This window comes from Arctopsyche grandis, chromosome 6 (genome assembly GCF_051622035.1).
Source record: "Arctopsyche grandis isolate Sample6627 chromosome 6, ASM5162203v2, whole genome shotgun sequence".
NCBI classification, from domain to species: domain Eukaryota; kingdom Metazoa; phylum Arthropoda; class Insecta; order Trichoptera; family Hydropsychidae; genus Arctopsyche; species Arctopsyche grandis.
This window is the reverse complement of record NC_135360.1, coordinates 29,970,743-29,989,938: the sequence shown is the minus strand read 5'-3', so window position 1 is coordinate 29,989,938 and position 19,196 is coordinate 29,970,743. Positions and strand designations below refer to the sequence as shown.

At 33.9% G+C, this 19,196-nt stretch overlaps 2 protein-coding genes across 4 annotated transcripts in view; one reads left to right on the top strand and one right to left on the bottom strand.

The window, feature by feature from the left end:
* Positions 1-19,196, bottom strand: part of LOC143913128 (bolA-like protein DDB_G0274169) — a 60,088-nt gene that overhangs the window by 790 nt on the left and 40,102 nt on the right. Inside the window, exons 1-2 of one of the 3 annotated variants that reach the window (XM_077432733.1) lie at positions 4,839-4,933; positions 4,484-4,706 (exon numbers count right to left, since the gene is read on the bottom strand). In XM_077432733.1, the coding sequence (XP_077288859.1) occupies positions 4,484-4,706; positions 4,839-4,888 (273 nt within the window). In that variant the 5' untranslated portion in view covers positions 4,889-4,933. Of the gene's footprint in view, positions 1-4,483; positions 4,707-4,775; positions 4,934-19,196 lie in introns of those variants that run through there. The other 2 variants (XM_077432735.1, XM_077432734.1) reach the window with 2 other exon arrangements.
* Positions 14,656-19,196, top strand: part of LOC143913126 (sodium- and chloride-dependent glycine transporter 1-like) — a 73,796-nt gene continuing 69,255 nt past the window's right edge. The window contains exon 1 of the mRNA XM_077432730.1: positions 14,656-14,861. Coding sequence (XP_077288856.1) covers positions 14,832-14,861 — 30 coding nt within the window. The 5' untranslated portion in view covers positions 14,656-14,831. The remainder of the gene's footprint in view (positions 14,862-19,196) is intronic.

Genomic DNA, 19,196 nt, shown 5'->3' with positions numbered 1-19,196 from the left:
GATAGTGTTATCTTCAATCTGAAACGCTGCTGTAGTTGAAGGAATTGTTCTGCGGAGAGTAATATACTAGTCAAGGACATTCTCACACGCAATTTCTACATCACATTAATCATCGCGGAGCTGCCCAAATTCTATTTATAGAGATTCTCACATATTTGAAACACCAACATGATTCAGTAGAATGTGTTGGAAACTCATTTGAGCCGGTTGTGTTTTCGTTCTTCATATACATAATATGTTAGACGGCTATTGTAAGAAAGCATATATGTAATTAAATGTTGCATTTATTTTCTTCCGAATCCATCTACTGTTTTATACAGATAGGTTACTTACTTAATTATAAATCGGATCTTTTCGACATTGAATTTTATTTAAATGATGATGGTTCTTTTGTACTTATATATGTATATATTAGGTATACGGGAAAGTTCTGTCCAATAATGTAATCTCAAGTATTAACACGTATGATGTGTTCATTCCAAACTTATATAATATTCTGTATGTATATACTGTGTTTTATTATAAATATATTAAAGCAATGGTTTGATCCTCTCAGTATTAATTGAGATTTGTTCTCGTAAACTTATTGCATTCTGTATGAATCCCAACAAGATATAAATGCTTAAGTCGAACCGATCATGAGACTTCATCCCCCACTCGACCCGCGATGGCCAATTACATTTCGTTTCAGTTTCAATGAAAATCAGATAATTGGCAAACTCTGATAGGAAACGATTGACCTGGAGTCACAAATTCAAGGTCTGGCCAGCAGGAAACGGTGGGATTTGAACTCTTTGTTCAAAGACCAAGTGACCACTTTGTTTAAAGCATTATATGCTAACCACTAGTCGATGAGGATAAAGGCTATTCGATGACAGCACACGGCAATATTAATTATGCATTCAAAAACGAAAACATATCAAAGACATTTCAATAAATATAAACATGACAATATTTGGAAGAATAAAATAACATTTTAAAAAATAAACTGATCGTGTTTTGCCGAATGCGTGAAAAATGCAAGCACGTTGCCCAGTTCACGGATTCGGCAAATTTTTTGCCGAATGCGTGAACTGGACAGCGTGTAATATTATAATTATGTGTCAAAGTGACAGCTGAATGAGGATGTTTAATTTAGTTTAATTTACATATTATTATGTATAATATGACTACATACATATGTTTCGATCATCTCATATGACTTGTACATAAATTAATGCTATTTTTATATATTTTGATCAATATTGTAACAGTCGGAATTTTATACCTTTTGAAGAATCAGTATTATATTATAAATATTTAATTTCATTACACATATCCCAGAACATAACTCTCGGCTACACCGACCAGACCAAATGTATAAAAATATGAACGACTAATAAATCACCGGGTGTGAAACGTTTAATCTAACTGCATATATCTCTCTGGAGTCCGGAGATGCATTTGTACGAAGGACCAAAACAGCCCTGCGTGACCTGAGCCATAGAACACTTTGTATTTTAACAAGCTCGTAGTCACCTCTCACTCATTGGTTTAACTTAAAAACATTTTTTGGACAGGGGACTATTACAGACAAACACTCTTTGAAGTCTTTGAGAATGGGCTAAAAAATGTACCTTAAATTTAAACAATAAGTCACTATTAATAGTTTTTTGGGCTTTTATTATTTCTTTCACACAAAAATACAATCGAATTGACTTTGTGTTCATACATAGTAACTAATTTTTACATGATATAAATTAATATTAAAAATTTTAACAACTTTTTCAACTTTTCCCACCGTCACAGATAGAATTTGCTCAAATTTAAATTTAGCACATTTCACAGTGTTATTACAGTGTAAAGAATTAATGTTGTTACAGTGTAATCAATTAATGATAAAAGGTAATGGCCACTAGAAATTATGTACTATCAATTATAATTGAAATGCATATAGCTTGTGGGTATAAAAGGGAAAAGAAAACCTTAACTATAGAGGACAAAGATCCTTTATATAGATAGTACATAATTTCTAGTGGCCATTACCTGTTATCATTATAGTACATAGCCAGCAGCATAGCTCGGACGTTAAGCTTCTGCTTACCGTCAAGAAGGTGCCGGGTTCTATCCCTGAATGAAAATGAATTTTTCAGAGTATGCTGTTGGTCAGACCTGGATTTGTGACTCCAGGTTGATCGTTTCCTATCAGAGTTTGCCAATTTTCTCTGATTTCATTGTTGAAACGGTTCCCGGAAAAAAAAAAAATTGGCTAAAAATCCTTCCTACCTACTATGTCACCACTATTTGAAATTTGATGGATGTACAATAAAAATTTATGTACAATTCATAGATGTCTCGTTAATTTGCGAGTTTTTTCAGTGTCTCGCAATTCAACGACTTATAATAAAAAAAATGCTTCATTTGTATTTGTAATTGGCCAGGAAGGCGCATTGGGATTTACCTGTAAGGCCTTCCTGGTATATATGTAAAAAATAAAAAAAATAAAAATAAATAAAAAATTAATTCTTTACACTGTAATAACACTGTGAAATGCGCTAAATTTAAATTTGAGCAAATTCTATCTGTGACGGTGGGAAAAGTTGAAAAAGTTGTTAAAATTTTTAATGTTAATTTAATATAATGTAAAAATTATGTACTATCTATGAACACACATTCAGTCTAACAGATTGCTCCAAAGCGACCAGTGTGCTAAAAATATTAAGAAGTACAAAAGGAAAAAATACAAGTTAAATAAACAAATTACATATACAAATACACAAATTAAATAAGGAAAGTATAACTAAATAAAGTAGGAAGTAGGAGCTATCCGACTTCTTAATGAAATCGTTGCTGCCGAGACTGAATGTGATATTTTCCACCTTAGTGAGCGTAAATTGTCGGAAATTACTCTAACCCATTTATCTGGTAGTCTGCGCTCATCATTGTTTTCATCATTGATTGTGATTTATGAGTGAAATTTTGATTAACTCTCTTCCATTTGGGCCTTACAGGGATGTTTTGTATTTGTAGTTGTTTCTTACATATTTATTGAAACTGGCTGTAGGTGCAAGGCATTCCTTATGCTATATTTTATTTGATATTTTTACTTTATCTGTTATTATAAATGCTATTTTTTATGTTTATGTATGAATGTATTTATGTTTATGTTTAATTGTTATTTTGTTTTTTTTTCTTTTTTGTGCTATATTTTTTGACCATTGTGGCGCTTTAGGAATTCCTGTTATGCCACAATGGTCTGTTTAACCCTTTGACTGCTACAACAACGATAAATCGTTGTTTTGAAATCGGCGAAGATTGCTACGACGATCGTTGTTGACGTCATTAATTGTCGTATTTCAATACTTTCTTTGAGCCACCAGCGCATCAGTGGCACGAAACATTTTTTTTATATACGTATTTATATTTATTTTTCAATCAAGCTTTATAAATATTTATCAATTTTTTAAATAAAAGCTCTTCAATTTCGGGTTCATCATCAAAGTAAATTTCGGGTTCGTTGTCAATGTCATATAAGGAGTTATTACTTGGGAATTGATTATTATCGATAAATTCATTTTCAGAATCAGTAGAGTTGCTGATTTGTCGAGTTCCTCGGCGAGGAGCTATTATTTCGCTTTCATCACTTTCACTGTCCGATATCATTTTGCAGAGTTAAAATAAATGGCAAAAAACAATAGAAATCCGCTTTCAATTATATAGGTCACGAGACGTCACGAATTCATGCAATCAATCAAATGCAACTGAAATGCATACAAAATGTTTATGATACATGTTGAAAAATTATTTGATTATTAGAAACTTCGCATCCTTGTGTGTCTCGCTCATACGTACACAATTAAAACCAAGAAAGAAAGAGAGAGAGACCGCTACCTGTTTCGAATATATCGCATGTTGTAAGGATGCATCGATATCTAAAAATAGATTATTGAAAAGAATAAAGCCTCGGAAAACAATCGTCAAAACTTATTTAGTGTATATATGTAGGTATCTCTTTCGCACGCACGCATGTAAAAGCAAGACAGAAAGAGAGAGCACTGAGTTCACGACTGCTTCTTAAAAATGTATATAAAGTATTATAAAAATTACGAGTGTTCGGCGAAGTAAGTATGTAAAAAAAAATATTATATTTATTTTTTTTCAAAATAATTACAAATGTTAGCATTTTTCGCTTGGACATTGAAAAACCTCGTAGCAGCCAAAGGGTTAAATAAATAAATAAATAAATAACTTGGGAAGTGGTGCAGAGAATGAAAAGAGACGTGACAAATGTCAATGGCACCGTCCAGTGCATTTAAGAAACGGAGGCCGCGAGGAATGGGAGAATAACTAAATGCCACATGGACATAACTAAATGAAAAAGGGGACGATGGCGGGTCCTAATCACACTCTCTGGAGCACGAATATATACATGTGGGAAAAGTGAGAAAGTGTAGCAAGTAGTGAGTAGTGAGTAGTGAGTAGTGTGTAATGGGAATACCCTTACCCTTAGCAGCGTGAGTCCGTCGAACTGCTGCGAGACGATGAGCACCTTGAAGTGAGTCTCGGCGTCTTCGGGCACGTTGTGCATGTGAGACTCGTTCACCACCTCGACGTGGTGGGCCGTCAGCTGGCGCTGCAACTTGTGGCGGATCGCCGACTCCACGGGCCGCGCCCCCTCGCCTTCCCCCTCGCACCCGGAGCCCCCGTCACCGTTTGACATCTGCCGCCTGCAAAACGCCCGCACATAACCTGTACTCGTGCGGTGTTGAACGCGCGCTGGCCGAAGCCCTACTGACCATCAACACTCCTCTCTCCACTCCACTCCACTCCACTCCACTTCCCCCTCTCTCATTCCTCACCGTGCGACGATTGCGGTCGAGCTGGCGCGCCGGAAGCTTCGTACCAACATCGTCTCCGTTCAAACGTCACCTGTCACTTGCTATCGTCTCGACTCGGGGGGGGGGGGGAGGGGGGTTGCCATACTTCAAAAATCGTAAATTTAGACTGGGGTTGCCAGCCGCGCGCTGCGCCACGCGAAAACACATCCAAGGCCGAGTCGATTGTTTAACGTTTCCGCAGTGTTAACTACACAATAAATAACTAGACCGGGTCGATCGATATGTGATTTTCAACTTTGTTTGTCGTCTAAAGGTCTGTTCATACTTAACAGCACTGCACGACTCCGTTTAAAATATGTCATTTTATTACATTTCTATTCATATCTACCTACACGTCGCGGTCACGTCACCAGTGGCGTAGCGTGAATTCCAGGCGCCCCCCCCCCCCCCCCCCCCATATATTCATATTATTTCCTTACAGCAAACTAACTTTCCAAATTAATAATTCATACCTCTTTTACGTAGAAAAACTTTTTTCTGGACTCATTGGCAAACACGACTATTTTGTTAAAATTTAATACTAATCTTTGCTAATACTTTAAGACGATGTTGTGACATAGTTGACCTTAAGTAATTTTTAATAAGTTTTAACTTGTGAACGAGCGCTCCGTAGTGGCTACAGTTACCGGAAGCGTGAGGAACAAGATGATTTAAATGACGAATTTAAATTATAAAACTTACAAATGAAGAGCTTTGCCAAATTATGAACACGTTGATCTTTTTTATTTTTACAAGGTTTATTTTCTTTTAAGCACGAACGGAAATCAAGTATCTGATCAGGTAATGATTTGTCAAAATCATTGACATATTAGTTGGCTAGAGACAGCTTCATGATATACATATGTATGTACATATATGTAAATCGTGAAATTGTTTTGCAGGAAAGCCAACTTTGAAACAATGTTTAAATAACGTGATACGAACCTTCATTTGCACTTAGGTTACGTTTAGTGCCGCATTAAAAATTGTTCAAAATTTATTTGAATGGATCCTGGAATCGTATATCATGACTAAGTTCATCGAAGTGCTTTTAGATTCAATTTTGGCTTCGACCCTAATGTTGTTGAAATTGTTACGAATCCTTCAAATTTATTTCTAAAATTACTGATCTCGCAATATGCATTTATAATCATAGACTGAGCACTGATATCATCAGCGTTTTTTGATTGAAGGAACTTTGAAACAAAGTTGAGAAACCGAAGAATTTTTCAAGAAGCACGAGTAGGAGAATAAATTCTAAACTTTCCATTTTCTTTTTTAGTCACTTTTTTTTTGATAGTTCATCATTTCTTTTGATTTTTAAAATTATTTCTGTAAGAAATTTTAAGACATCTGTACATATGTACCTACATATATATCGAAGTGCATTAATAGAGTCTAATCTGGACGACCAACAAGCAGTGCACAATATGTTTAAAGTAACTGATGATGAATTTTCCTTAAAAACTTCCCACCTGTTAATGTTGACAGCTAAAAATTTATAAATTTTTACGTTTTTACGCCTCAGATAATTTTATTTTATTGTTTTAACAAAAATATATACAATAATAAGAGATAATTGTCCGCTATATGTAAATACAATAAAACGAGATGCAAATAGGCTAAAAAATAACAGAGGTATTTAAAAAAATTATTGCAAAGAAATTACAGAAGAAATTAAAAAATCTGCAAAAAAGGCACTCCGCTTTGCGGCGCCCCCCAAGCCTCGGCGCCCCCCCGCATTGCGGGGTCTGCGGGCGCGGTAGTTACGCCACTGCACGTCAGGCTTACAGCAATTTGGCCGAGTGCAAGACAAAATCGGCTTACTTATACATTAGAGGCCATGACGATACGGCGCAATATTGCTTACGTCGTATTGTCGAGTACTTACAATATGAATGCATACACGTGCATTCGTAGCTACGCGTCAGAATACAAGTCAGCAAAAATGTTTCGGCGTTTATCGAACGAAAAATTATGTATAATCGCGTTTTTGTTGGAAGAAGAAGCTCAAGAAGGCAATAAAAAAGCACGGAGGCGTTTTGATGTGCAACCCATGTTAAAAAATAGAAAAACCGAAGGAGAGTTTTGGACACTGTATAAGGAGCTTGTGGATGATGGACAAATTTTTTTAAATATTTGCGCTAAAACCATGTCGAAAGATTGAACGGCTGTCAACTGTCACTATCGATAATTGGTCCAAAACAGCAAAGCGGCAGACTCATGGCACGTAATTCGCGTGTATATTTCCACGATGGCCAAAAAAACGGATACGATACGTTGACGGATGTTGCTGTAAGGTATGAACAGGACATATCGGGTACTGCTGTAAGCCTGCCGTGGCGTAAACGTGACGGTTGGTATGAATATACCCATACAAAATGTACCAAAGAATACTTTTCGTACGGCCGGATACCTACTGAAGTCGGTACGTGCTGACTAGGTATGAACAGACCTTTATTCTTGACTTTTCAACCTACATATTAAAGTCTTGTGTTTAAATCCCTCTTTCTCTCTTTGCTTATTATTTTTACTTTATCTATGTACGTAATAACAATAGATGAAGTGTGTCTATTGGGATTTTCTACAAATCGCTGCAAACGACATGGCTGCATGCATGCGGCGAAATTTGCGACTGTTGACATTTCGTTGCGCAGATGACATTTCGATGTGCATTGATGATTGGCGATTATTGAAATTGAGTTGGATTTTTCTGGCAAGTTTAAAAAGGCAAAATTTGAGCAGTTTTGAGCAATATTTGGACTGTTTTCTGTACGGATATTTTCCTGTGCGTCGAGTTTTCGTGCGACAGGAGACCGCGCGAGCGATTTTCATAGCGGCGGCTATCTTGGAAGCGATTCACATTTGGGATGTTATCATCTATCCACCATCCACTGCTGGATTAAGGCCTCTCCAACACACTTCCACTCATCTCTGCTTTGCGCTACTCTCATTTATCTCACCCTACACATTTTTCTAATTTCGCCTACCCATCTTCCCTGCGGTCTTTCTTTTACATTCTCTCGGCTACCATTTTAGCACTTCTTTTGTCCACCTTTCGTCCATTCTTCACGTGGCCCGCAAATTGCCATTTCGATCTCTTTACTCTATCCACCATGTCCGCTATCCTACGTAATCCACTCCCTGTCTTTCATTGCATTCGATTTTGTGTAGCATCTTCGAATCCAATGTCCAAGTTTCACATTATTTATTTTTAAGGTCTGACCGCACTAGGCAGCACTACACTGCAGCGAAGCAGCGCGGCCAAATATTTTTTGGATGAAATTGTATGAAATAGAACACACTACGAATGGCGCGACACTACGAGTCAAAGTTTCTTTTGTACCAACTCTGATGTGCTGCGCTGCTTCGCTGCAGCGAAGTGTCACCTAGTGAGGTCAGACTTTTATGGAAAGTACAGTTATAAAAAAAATATAATAAATTGTTTAAACAATTGAAATCTGCCATAGCGAGAGGGTGGCGAAAAGGGAAAAAACGATCGGTATAGTGTGGATAAATCTGGCAATGTGGACAATTAAACCTTTAAAAAATATGATAAGTCGCGAGTTTCATTGCCACTCAATTTAGAATAATTTATTTACCCCCCCCATGTAACGAAAACACTGTTTCTATTTGAAGCTTTTAAACTATAATTGCTCATGTTTTCAATAATTTTTGATCCCGAGAAAATGTTTAAATTGTAGGCCAGTGCAGATTTTGAACATAAAAAAAATAGATCGGTGTGACTCATTGAGAATCTTTTGATCTCAATACTACTCCCATTCACTACTGTTAGTAATTTTCTTTATGTAAATTATTTCTGTACAATTTAAGCATGTTGATATTGGTATAGGTATATATACAAAGCGTTTATATACGCTAGTAACAAACCAAATGTAAACAATCTTTTGACAGTACATCGCATGCTATTGACGAGTGATTAACGGCATGTATTCGCGGCATTTATACAACACTGAGAAAAAGGTGTTTTTCAAAGAGGAAAATTTATATGGTTCAATTGACGTAAAGAAATTAAAAGAATAAAAGATGGCCCAGTATCTTTTCTTCATTTATTTCATTTTTTATGTAGATACATATATGTATACCAGGAAGGCCTGACAGGTAGGTTAGATAAATCACTGTATTTGTGAGAGGCTGAAGAACACGACATTAATAATGAATTGATCCATTATGACATCTATGGATTTAGACTTGTACATACATTTTTACACACTGTACATAAATCAAATCAAAATGATTTTTGCCTATTTGAGGAACTGTTTCAATGAAAATCAGGTAAATTGGCAAAATTTGATAAGAAATGATCGACTTGTAGTCACACATATCCAAGTCTAACCAGCAGTATTAAAGATTAGCACGGAATCGAACCCGGAACCTCTCGGTGCTACACATAAGCGCAACCACCGAGCCATACTACATGTATTTTATCTAATATATAATTTCGAAAGAGACTTTGTAACTATACATAGTTGGGTGGGAAATGAAAACAAGTCAAATTTTCCATGACGACAAATAAATTTGCCTCCGGCCCCGAAGGGCGCCCAGGGCACAAGCGCCGGATTCTGGTATACATATAATTTCGAAAGAGACTTAGTATATATGTTTGTTTTTAATAAAAAAAACAAATGAATATTCAAATAAATTTAATAAAATATTTACTATAAGATTAGTCTTGTTGAAGCGGCTTATATTACAAATACTTAGTGGAGCCGGGTAAAACCACTAGTAAAATATAAAATACAATTGTTACGTATACTAAAAAGAGTCGCCGAGTAATTGCGATCGGATTAGGCCGGGTAGCGTCCTGAGAGACTAAACAATGATTGCACTTCCCAGAATTGACCTGTTCCGCGGGAGCGAATGTCGTGGGAAGACATATCCGTACGTGACCATAACAATAGGTAAACAAATTAGACGTCGAAGATGTCCTGAGAGATCTATCCCTTATAAGGCGATACTTACTACGATATCATGTCATTCTGGACTGAGCACTGCCAGTGCGTGTATCTCCTTAATCATCAATAAATGCTGTGAAACGACTGTTGGCCTTTTACTTGGATCCTCCACCCACCCCTACGCAACAGTATCTTTGATTTGCGAGGAAGAAGAACAATCGAGAAAAACCAAAAGATTATGGCTACATGCTATTACAAAGTCACGATATGAAGAAGGAGAATAATTGTCGCAAGGCAACCAACGAACCAACAAGCGAATGTCGTGGGAAGACATATCCGTACGTGACCATAACAATAGGTAAACAAATTAGACGTCGAAGATGTCCTGAGAGATCTATCCCTTATAAGGCGATACTTAGGCGATATCATGTCATTCTGGACTGAGCATTGTCAGTGCGTGTATCTCCTTAATCATCAATCAATGCTGTGATACGACTGTTTTCCTTTTACTTGGATCCTCCACCCACCCCTACGCAACACAATTAATATTTTGTAATATCTATATATATAAAAATAAATTTCTGTTTGTCTGTCTGTCTCGTAGGCTCCTAAACCACTCAACCGATTACGATAGAACTTTCAGGATTTGTTGTATGCATATCCGGAAAGCTTACAGTGAAAAAAAAATCGCACGAAAACGGGGTTGGTAACGGGAAAAACGGGAATGAGTGGCATTGCAACGCAATAATTTCAAATGTTTTCGCGTCGCGACCTGCGTTGTTAGGGTAAAATAAAAATAAAATTGAATAGTTTCTTATGTGTTCACTGCCTCCATTTTTCCGACAAATGGGAACGGAAACGGGAATTGCATGCGAATTTCAGCTAGTATTTTATTTGTATAGTATTTGTTTTGATATTTTTTTTATCCTAATCGAATTAAATTGGATGACAGACATAATAGTCATTAAAGTACGATATCGATCTTAATATTGTTACACAAACAACTAATTTCATCACTGTGGATTTCCGATACTACGAAATGTAATCGATCCAAACTATTTTTGATTTACTATCGTCGGAATGGGCACCGTCACGATATTTACGTTTAATTACATAAAAAAATGTTTTCATTGCCAAATGTCTCAAGGTGAATCCTACATTTTTATTTTTCGGGTAAAGTTCAGGAACGACTTACTCGTTACACGCTCGTCTGAACATTTTGGCAAAATTTTAAAGAGCAACAGAGCGAACAAGCGGTCTAGTAAACAACTTCGTAGGATCGTAAAAACTTGGAAAGTTTCGCAAACGGCGTGTAAACATTAAGGCTCGCCGGCAGTGGAACGAAAACTTTAATGACGTTTACGTGCACTTAAAATGCAATTCGAAATGGTTTTGAAAGCGTTCAGTTAGCTTGCAATCGAATGCATTGCATATATTTGTTTTTCCACTATGCAAATCTACAGTTTTCAATTTAAATTCAACAATTTGTGACACAATTTCATGGCACTTTTTCTTAGACCGTGAACGGACTTTGGAAATTATTTATTTATTTTTTACATATATACCAGGAAGGTCTTACAGGTAACCCCAATGCGCCTTCCTGGCCAATTACAAACATTGCAGCATTTTTTTCTATTATACAAGTCACTGAAAAATTCGCGAATTGTACATAAATTTTATTGCACATTAATCAATCTCAAATAGTGGTGACATAGTAGGTAGGAAGGATATTTAGCCAATTGTACCGGGAACCGTTTTAACAATGAAATCAGAGAAAATTGGCAAACTCTGATAGGAAACGATCGAACTGGAGTCACAAATATCCAGGTCTCACCAGCAGCACTACATATATACTCAGAAAAATTATTTTCAATCGAGGTCAGCTCATGGGATCGAACCCGGCGCCTCTCGATGCTAAGCAGAAGCTTAACAACCGAGCTATGCTGCTGGCTAGCCGTTTGAAGACTTTTCTTTCAATTTTCTCATCCGAGCAACGCCGGGCATCGTTTTCTACTATCTAAAACAACCTAGTCTTTATTATATATTGGATGATGGCATAATTGAATGATTTTTAATGGTAAACAGGCAACAACTTGTACAATCACCTTATACTATAAGTAAAGAAAAGCTATTCATCTATTAAACTAGATGACTAGCTTTAATATAAAGGTTAGTCGCTTACTATATTAATATACTAGTTGTTTTACCCGGCTTCGCTCAGTATTTGTAATATAAACAGCTTAAACACGGCGAATCTAAATAATAAATATTAATTTGTTTTTTTATTAAATTTATTTGAATCAAAAACATATAATATTCAACCAATTGAATTGTCGTCATAGAAAGTTTGTCTTATTTACGAAGTTCCCAACCAAAGTTACAAACTTACAGAGTCTCTTTCGAAATTATATATTAGATAATGTATTAATCGTAAAAAGTTGAGTGCGCGCATTACACACTCACCGATCCAACCCGTTCACCCGTTCGAAATTAGGAATGACTGTTTTATTTTATTTTTTTATTTTATTTTATTAATTGAAAAATCAACAGACAGGATGTACATAGATATGTATAAAAAAACAAATAGTAAATAAATAATATATGTAACATCCGAGTCCAATAATAGATTTTTACAAAAATGAAAAAGATAAATATAAGGAAAACAAATTAAAAAGTAAAGAATAAAGGCATGACAAAATATGTAGAACATTGCATAATTAAACTATAGTATTAAAATATTTGGAAAAGGTTATAAAATAGAATATAAGAAGAAATTGAAATTTACAAATATAAAACAAATGAAAAAGGTAAATACTAAATAAACAAATTAAAAGGAAAAGAATGAAAGCTATAATATGATTAAATAGCACATTACATAACTAAACTAAAGTATAAAAATATTGGAAATATTGGAAAAATAGAATAGGAGAAGAAATATATGTAAATATGTAAGTATGTATGTATGTATGTATGTAAGTATCCTTTTAATTTGTTTATTTTGTATTTACCTTTTTCATTTGTTTTATATTTGTAAATTTCAATTTCTTCTTATATTCTATTTTATAACCTTTTCCCAATATTTTAATACTATAGTTTAATTATGCAATGTTCTACATATTTTGTCATGCCTTTATTCTTTACTTTTTAATTTGTTTTCCTTATATTTATCTTTTTCATTTTTGTAAAAATCTGTTATTGGACTCGGATGTTACATATATTATTTATTTACTATTTGTTTTTTTATACATATCTATGTACATCCTGTCTGTTGATTTTTCAATAAATAAAATAAAATAAAAAAATAAAATAAAATATGTATGAAATTCATACACTTATGTATACTATGAATGTACTGACTTTTTATTTATGCCTGTTTTATCACCAATAATTGAATAAATTGGGTTACATGTCGACTTTTAGTGATTTTTAATTGCTTTAATTTATTTTCTAATCTGGAAATCGCCATTATTTTTATTACTAATAATTTCATTCTTTGACTAGAAAAGTCTGTCTTACTAAAATCGTTTAAGTTGGAGTCGAAGTCGGAGTCAATTTTGATCTGACTCCACAGCCCTGGTTTTTACCCGCCCAAGTAACGCCAGGCAGTTCTAGAACTTTACTATATAAAGATGAACGTTTATTTGTTTATTTTCCGCAATGTACATATGTAGACCACGGTACCAATGGCGTATAAAGACCAACTAGAATACTTGTTTTAATTTAAATTATCTTATTAGTAATAATTAATCTAATTAGTACTCGGTATATGGTTTTTAAAATGGTGTGGAATGCGTTTTACCGATTTTAATCTGCCCGAGCAACGCCGAGTGATTTAGCAAGTCAGAGATAAATTTAACGATGACGGGTATGTATTTATCACATCAGGTTTAATTATACGTACGATTTTTTTTCAAACATAATAAATAATATACATATATTAGAAAAATCCATTCTTTTAATATGTGTCGTTATTATTTTGGCACGTGCGCCATGTTGTGCCAGAAAAACTGTATCGTTGCCATTTTTTTTGAAAAGTGTCAAAGAATGACGTTAGGTAACAAGCAGACTATTTTAAAAGTGGACGTCACTTTGAGAATAGCGTATTGAATAAATGTTTTGTGTATCTCTAGATATCCAAAAATAATGGGACACAATAAGCGACACGTGACGTCACATGCGCTGATGAAAATACACTTTTTAAAATTAAAAACCACTTAATCTCGCCAGAAAACAAACACATTTATACAGTCGAAGATGGATATAGAGATATGGCATTTAAATTATATTAAATTTTGGCGTATTTAAATGCAGAAATGACATTTGAAATGAGGGCTAAATATCCACTCGTTGTTGAGGCGTAATATTTATCAAATTATATATGTACATACATAGATTGCATATTAATATATATGTGCGAAAAAAATCTAAGTATGACCTGTGCGTATATTATACATACATAATCGTACTTATATAGATCATCATAACACATAAAAAGATAAATATTTCATCAAATTCAGCCAATTGGAGACAATGGTTTAGTCTTGCGTCATATTCGATATCAGTATGTTTATTATATTCGGGTATTAATTGATTACTGTTAACTTTCATGTATTTAATAATGAAAACGATATTGGATATGCATAATGTGAAGGGGCATTAAAAAGTGCGAATTTATCTCATGAAATGTATTAAAAAAATAATGTATCGTATTTGAATGAATTATTTCGACGAGAAAAACAATGGCTCATAATCTTAGCTACTGAAATATCGTTGTTTTTTTTTGTGATTTCGGAGATTTTAGGATTATTAGCGGCACTTTAGGGATAAGTTATCTACGATTTTGATACGGTTTCATATATAAAGTGGCTATCTTTGATCGCAGTCAGTTTGATTCGAGTTTTATTATCAAACGGTAAACTGAATTGTTTGAATCATGTGTTTTGCTTAGGCAGATAGTCGCATATTTGAAAGAATCTCATCTATGATAAAAGCTGTGATCTGCAGTTACGATTTTCTCATCTCTTTTTCACCACACATTTTAGACCCGTAACGGATTAAAATGACAGAAGTGAGAATATCAGCCACAAATGTGAGTTTTGTTGATTTTATTTTTATTTAAATCCATTATTCATAGTACATAAGATTTGATTATTACATTGCTTTATATATGTAATAAGAAAATATCGATTTGAATGAAATATGTATGTTGCAATTTCATCAATTAAAAAATCACATCAATCACATTCAACATTCTACACAACTGAGTAAATAATATAATCTAAGATTGGTCGATTTTTCATTTGATAATCTTCGATAGAGTAAATAATCTGTATGTTGTTTTTATCATCATCACGATTATTTTGTACTTTTTATTTTGTTCAGGAATATTATTAGTATATCTTTTAACTACATATTTATCAAGATATGATCAAATCGGCTTACGTTACTCGGACGGCTTAAAGTTGAAAAGTAAATAACGGAGCTTAAGAATGTTGTAATCTACATTTATAGTTTGTGGAAAATAAAGTTTATAGGGAATGCCGGCCCTGCTCGGACTATTGCATTTCCGAGCACTCGGCTACCTGCTTTTAAAAAGAGGAATACACGGTGGACTGAGTGAGTGGCGATCTCTTCAGTTTTAGAATAAATGCTGTGAAGTGACTTTAGTCTATCATTTCAATCCCCGAACCCACCCCTATGTAACAGAACCAAAAGACAATATACCAAATTTATTGGTTCTAAATTAAAAATTGTCATATAAGCAAACAGACGCAGAAACAATCTTTCATCTTTGTATACATATGTATATATGTACATATAACCAGGGACGGAATATACCGTCTTTGACGGTAACCGGGGCCTCTATAAAAAAAATTATATTGTTGGTGACTCAAGAAAAGTCAAGAAATGTTTCTTTATCCAGCTCACTACGCGGTGAGTTGAACTGGGTCGTAATTCATATCGGGGCAGTCGTTTATCTGCCGTGGTCCCGTGGTCGCCAGCTTCGGTCTGTCTCCTACTTTGGCACTTGCTAGTGGTATTGTGTGTAGAGTGTGGACAGTCAGTCGAGGCAGAATAAATGATACGTATTTCCGTATACAGAGGGTAGTTATTAGTTGATTGCGTAAAGGTATCTTCGGGGTAGAACACGTCAGCCTCAGTTGTCTATATTTTCTATACGATTCGAAAAATATATCAATGTATTTCGACATTCCAACTATATTTTGCAACGTATACTTAAAATTTCAATCAAAATATGTCAATTCTATCATTTTTAGCATTAAATATTTTTTATAAATTACATTTTTGTTTAACACATAGTCAAAGAAGTCGATAATTGGCTAAAAAAAGGCATTATCCATATTAAATTTGGATTTTTTGGAAAAAAATATATCTAGGGTGTTTAAAGTCACGAGCCATCCCTTTAAAGTCGCCTATTTTTAATGTCACGAGCCGTTCCTGCATATTAAAATATAATAGTGGAAGATATTCAAATATTTTATAGTTTTTTATAGACTTATATATATGTACATATAAAGATAGTAGATATTATTGCGAATTTTTCGGTTGAAATTTTTTTTTACAATCTATTGTTACCGGACAAAGGTTGACACGTTACATTCATTATGCATCAAAAACGGATTACAGCAGCTCGAAATGAGATAAATATAATACGTGCAAAAATATTATATTCAGACATATGTATTTATGTATAGTATATTATATTTTTTCGAATATAATTTGTCACTATTCACGAACAGGCGCCCGTATGACTCATGAATTGAAAATGGAAAATGGTTGATTATTTGTCCGAAATGCGAAAGCCTTTGTCCGCCCGTTTTTAATATTTAAATATAAAAATGGAAAAAAAAGTAGCAAACAAACGTATATCTGGCTTCAGAAGCAGGACACATGTGTTGCTGAAACATTGCGTTTGAATTGACCGCTGAAACAAAGGCCAGCACGACAGCCCATTACACTTCTCCGTTTGAAAACAAAAAAATTCAAATTAAAATCGTGTTTTCTAAAATTAAAATAGGAAAATTTGTGAAATTTGCGGCCAGTTACATTTTTTTTATCAATCGCTATCGCCGAGTTGAACTAATTAAGTATGTAGTACAATGAAATTCTCATCAGTCATAATCTGAAAATATTAACGCTATCAGATTATTTATAGTGAATCATTTATTTTCAATATTGAAATAATATCGTATAATCCGTAATATAACACAGGTCTTGGTGAAAATAAATTGAAAATAGTTTCAATATCAAGCGATAAAGTTATTGTACATACATATGAAATGTGCAAAGCTTCTGAAGATTTGAATTTTTGATTGAAAGCTTAACTTATTAGTAACATTAATCTTAATTTTATTTCTTATACATATGTATATCATGAATGAAACATAGAAAGTCAAAGTGAAACATTTTGGAGCACGGAGGTAGCGGTGCGGGGCGTACTTTCATACCGCTAAAGTTTATAAAAATCGAAAGCGAAGAAAGAAGAGGCTGGTAATAAAAAATAAACCAAAAGGTTTCTGAGAAAAATATAAAAACCCTCAATTCTCTAGAGTAAAAGTACTACGTCCGGTTCAGATAAAAATATTTAAAAAATATAAGGTTATAAAAATTATTATTTATATTACATGTAAAAAAGATTCAATCCGATTAAGTTAGCGGTTTGGGAGATAATCGAATTCAAAAACTTAAAAAAAAGAGGACACCTATAAGGGGAGGTACCATTTCCGGTCAACTTAAAAATTTGAAAAAAATTTACGTCGTGTCGATAAGAATTTCAGTAACCGATACTAAGTTTCGGTTCGTTAGGACTAACGATGTTCAAAAAATCCCCAAAATACACAGACACACAGACACACACACACATATTTTCTAGATCATGAAAACGTGATCAGTAATCGATTCTGAGTTCGAATCAGTCAAAATCTCGAGTTCAAATTTTCGCATGATCACAAAACTTCATCTATTGTTACTACGTACATAGATAAAGTAAAAATCAAACTATTTGTGGTCGCAAAACAATCGCATGTCATTTTCCTTAAGCACATGTAAAGCAATCACTTTCACTGGATCGCGAAACTTCTCAAGTTTTCAATATTCAATGGACGAGATTGTTCTGAATCAAGTGTTTATGATTCGTGATCTTGGTGTAGTTTTTGACAGTAATTTCACATTTAAAAATCATATTTTAAATGTTGTCAATAAGTCTAACCAATCATTAGCATTTGTAATCAGACAATCTTATTTGCTGTCTAATTACAATTGTATAATTTGCCTCTACAATTCTTTTGTCAGGTCTCTATTGGAGTTTAACTACATAATTTGGTAATATCCAAGCAAATTTATTTTGGGAATGACGGACTTAGTCAGTCTTGAATCTCGTCGTCGTATTTTATTATCACGACACATGTTCCTTGTTCTTCATGGAAATATTTATAATCCACCAATTCTTAGCGAATTCACTTTCTATGCACCAGAAAATTATTTTAAAATACGCAAATGTGTTCTGTTTTCGCCAATTATAGCGAAAACTAACATTCTTTTAAATACTCCTATATGCACAGCCATAGGGCTTTTTAACCATTTAGCTGATCAGACGGACATTGACATATTTAATGTTACTTTTGGTTGGTTTATAGGATCCATTCAGAAAAGTGTGTTTCCTTAATTTTTCCTATCTTTTATTGTTAATTTTATATTATAAGATATTTTTATAATATAAAATTATCTTATAAGATATTATATTATTTATATTATAAGATTTCATTGTATGTTTTTATTATTATTATAAACCAGTAGCGTAGTCTAGTGGTGAATGTTGATGTATTTAATGTTATCTCGTACTTGATGTTACGAGTTCGATTCCCGCTCAGTCTCGCTATTGGCCAGACCTTGATTTGTCAAGGTCGATCGTTTCTTATCAGAATTTGCCAATTTTTCTGATTTTCATTGAAACGATTCCTGTAAAATTGGCGTTTCCTTCCCAATTTTCTGTTGCGAACCTTTAGTTATTGTTATATCTTAGGTTTCGCCATATTGCTCACCATAGATGTCTCTGTGGTTGTTTATCGAATATAAAATTCGTATTGTTACATGAAAGTTATTCATCGTTATTTATCGTATTAATACGATATTTGTAATATCTGACGATAGATGTCAGATATTGATTAGATTTACATGTATCTATGTAATAATTATGTGGACCAGGAAGGCGCATTTGGGGTTTACCTGTTAAGCCTTCCTGGTATATTTGTATATATGTATGTAAAAATAAATAAATAAATAAATTATGTAATTTGCTTAAATGGGTTTTTACCTGTATAAATAAATAAACAAATTTCGTATCAATAGGCATTCTAGTTCTACAAATGAGCAAAAGGGTCGAGCACACTCAAAGCAAATCGAA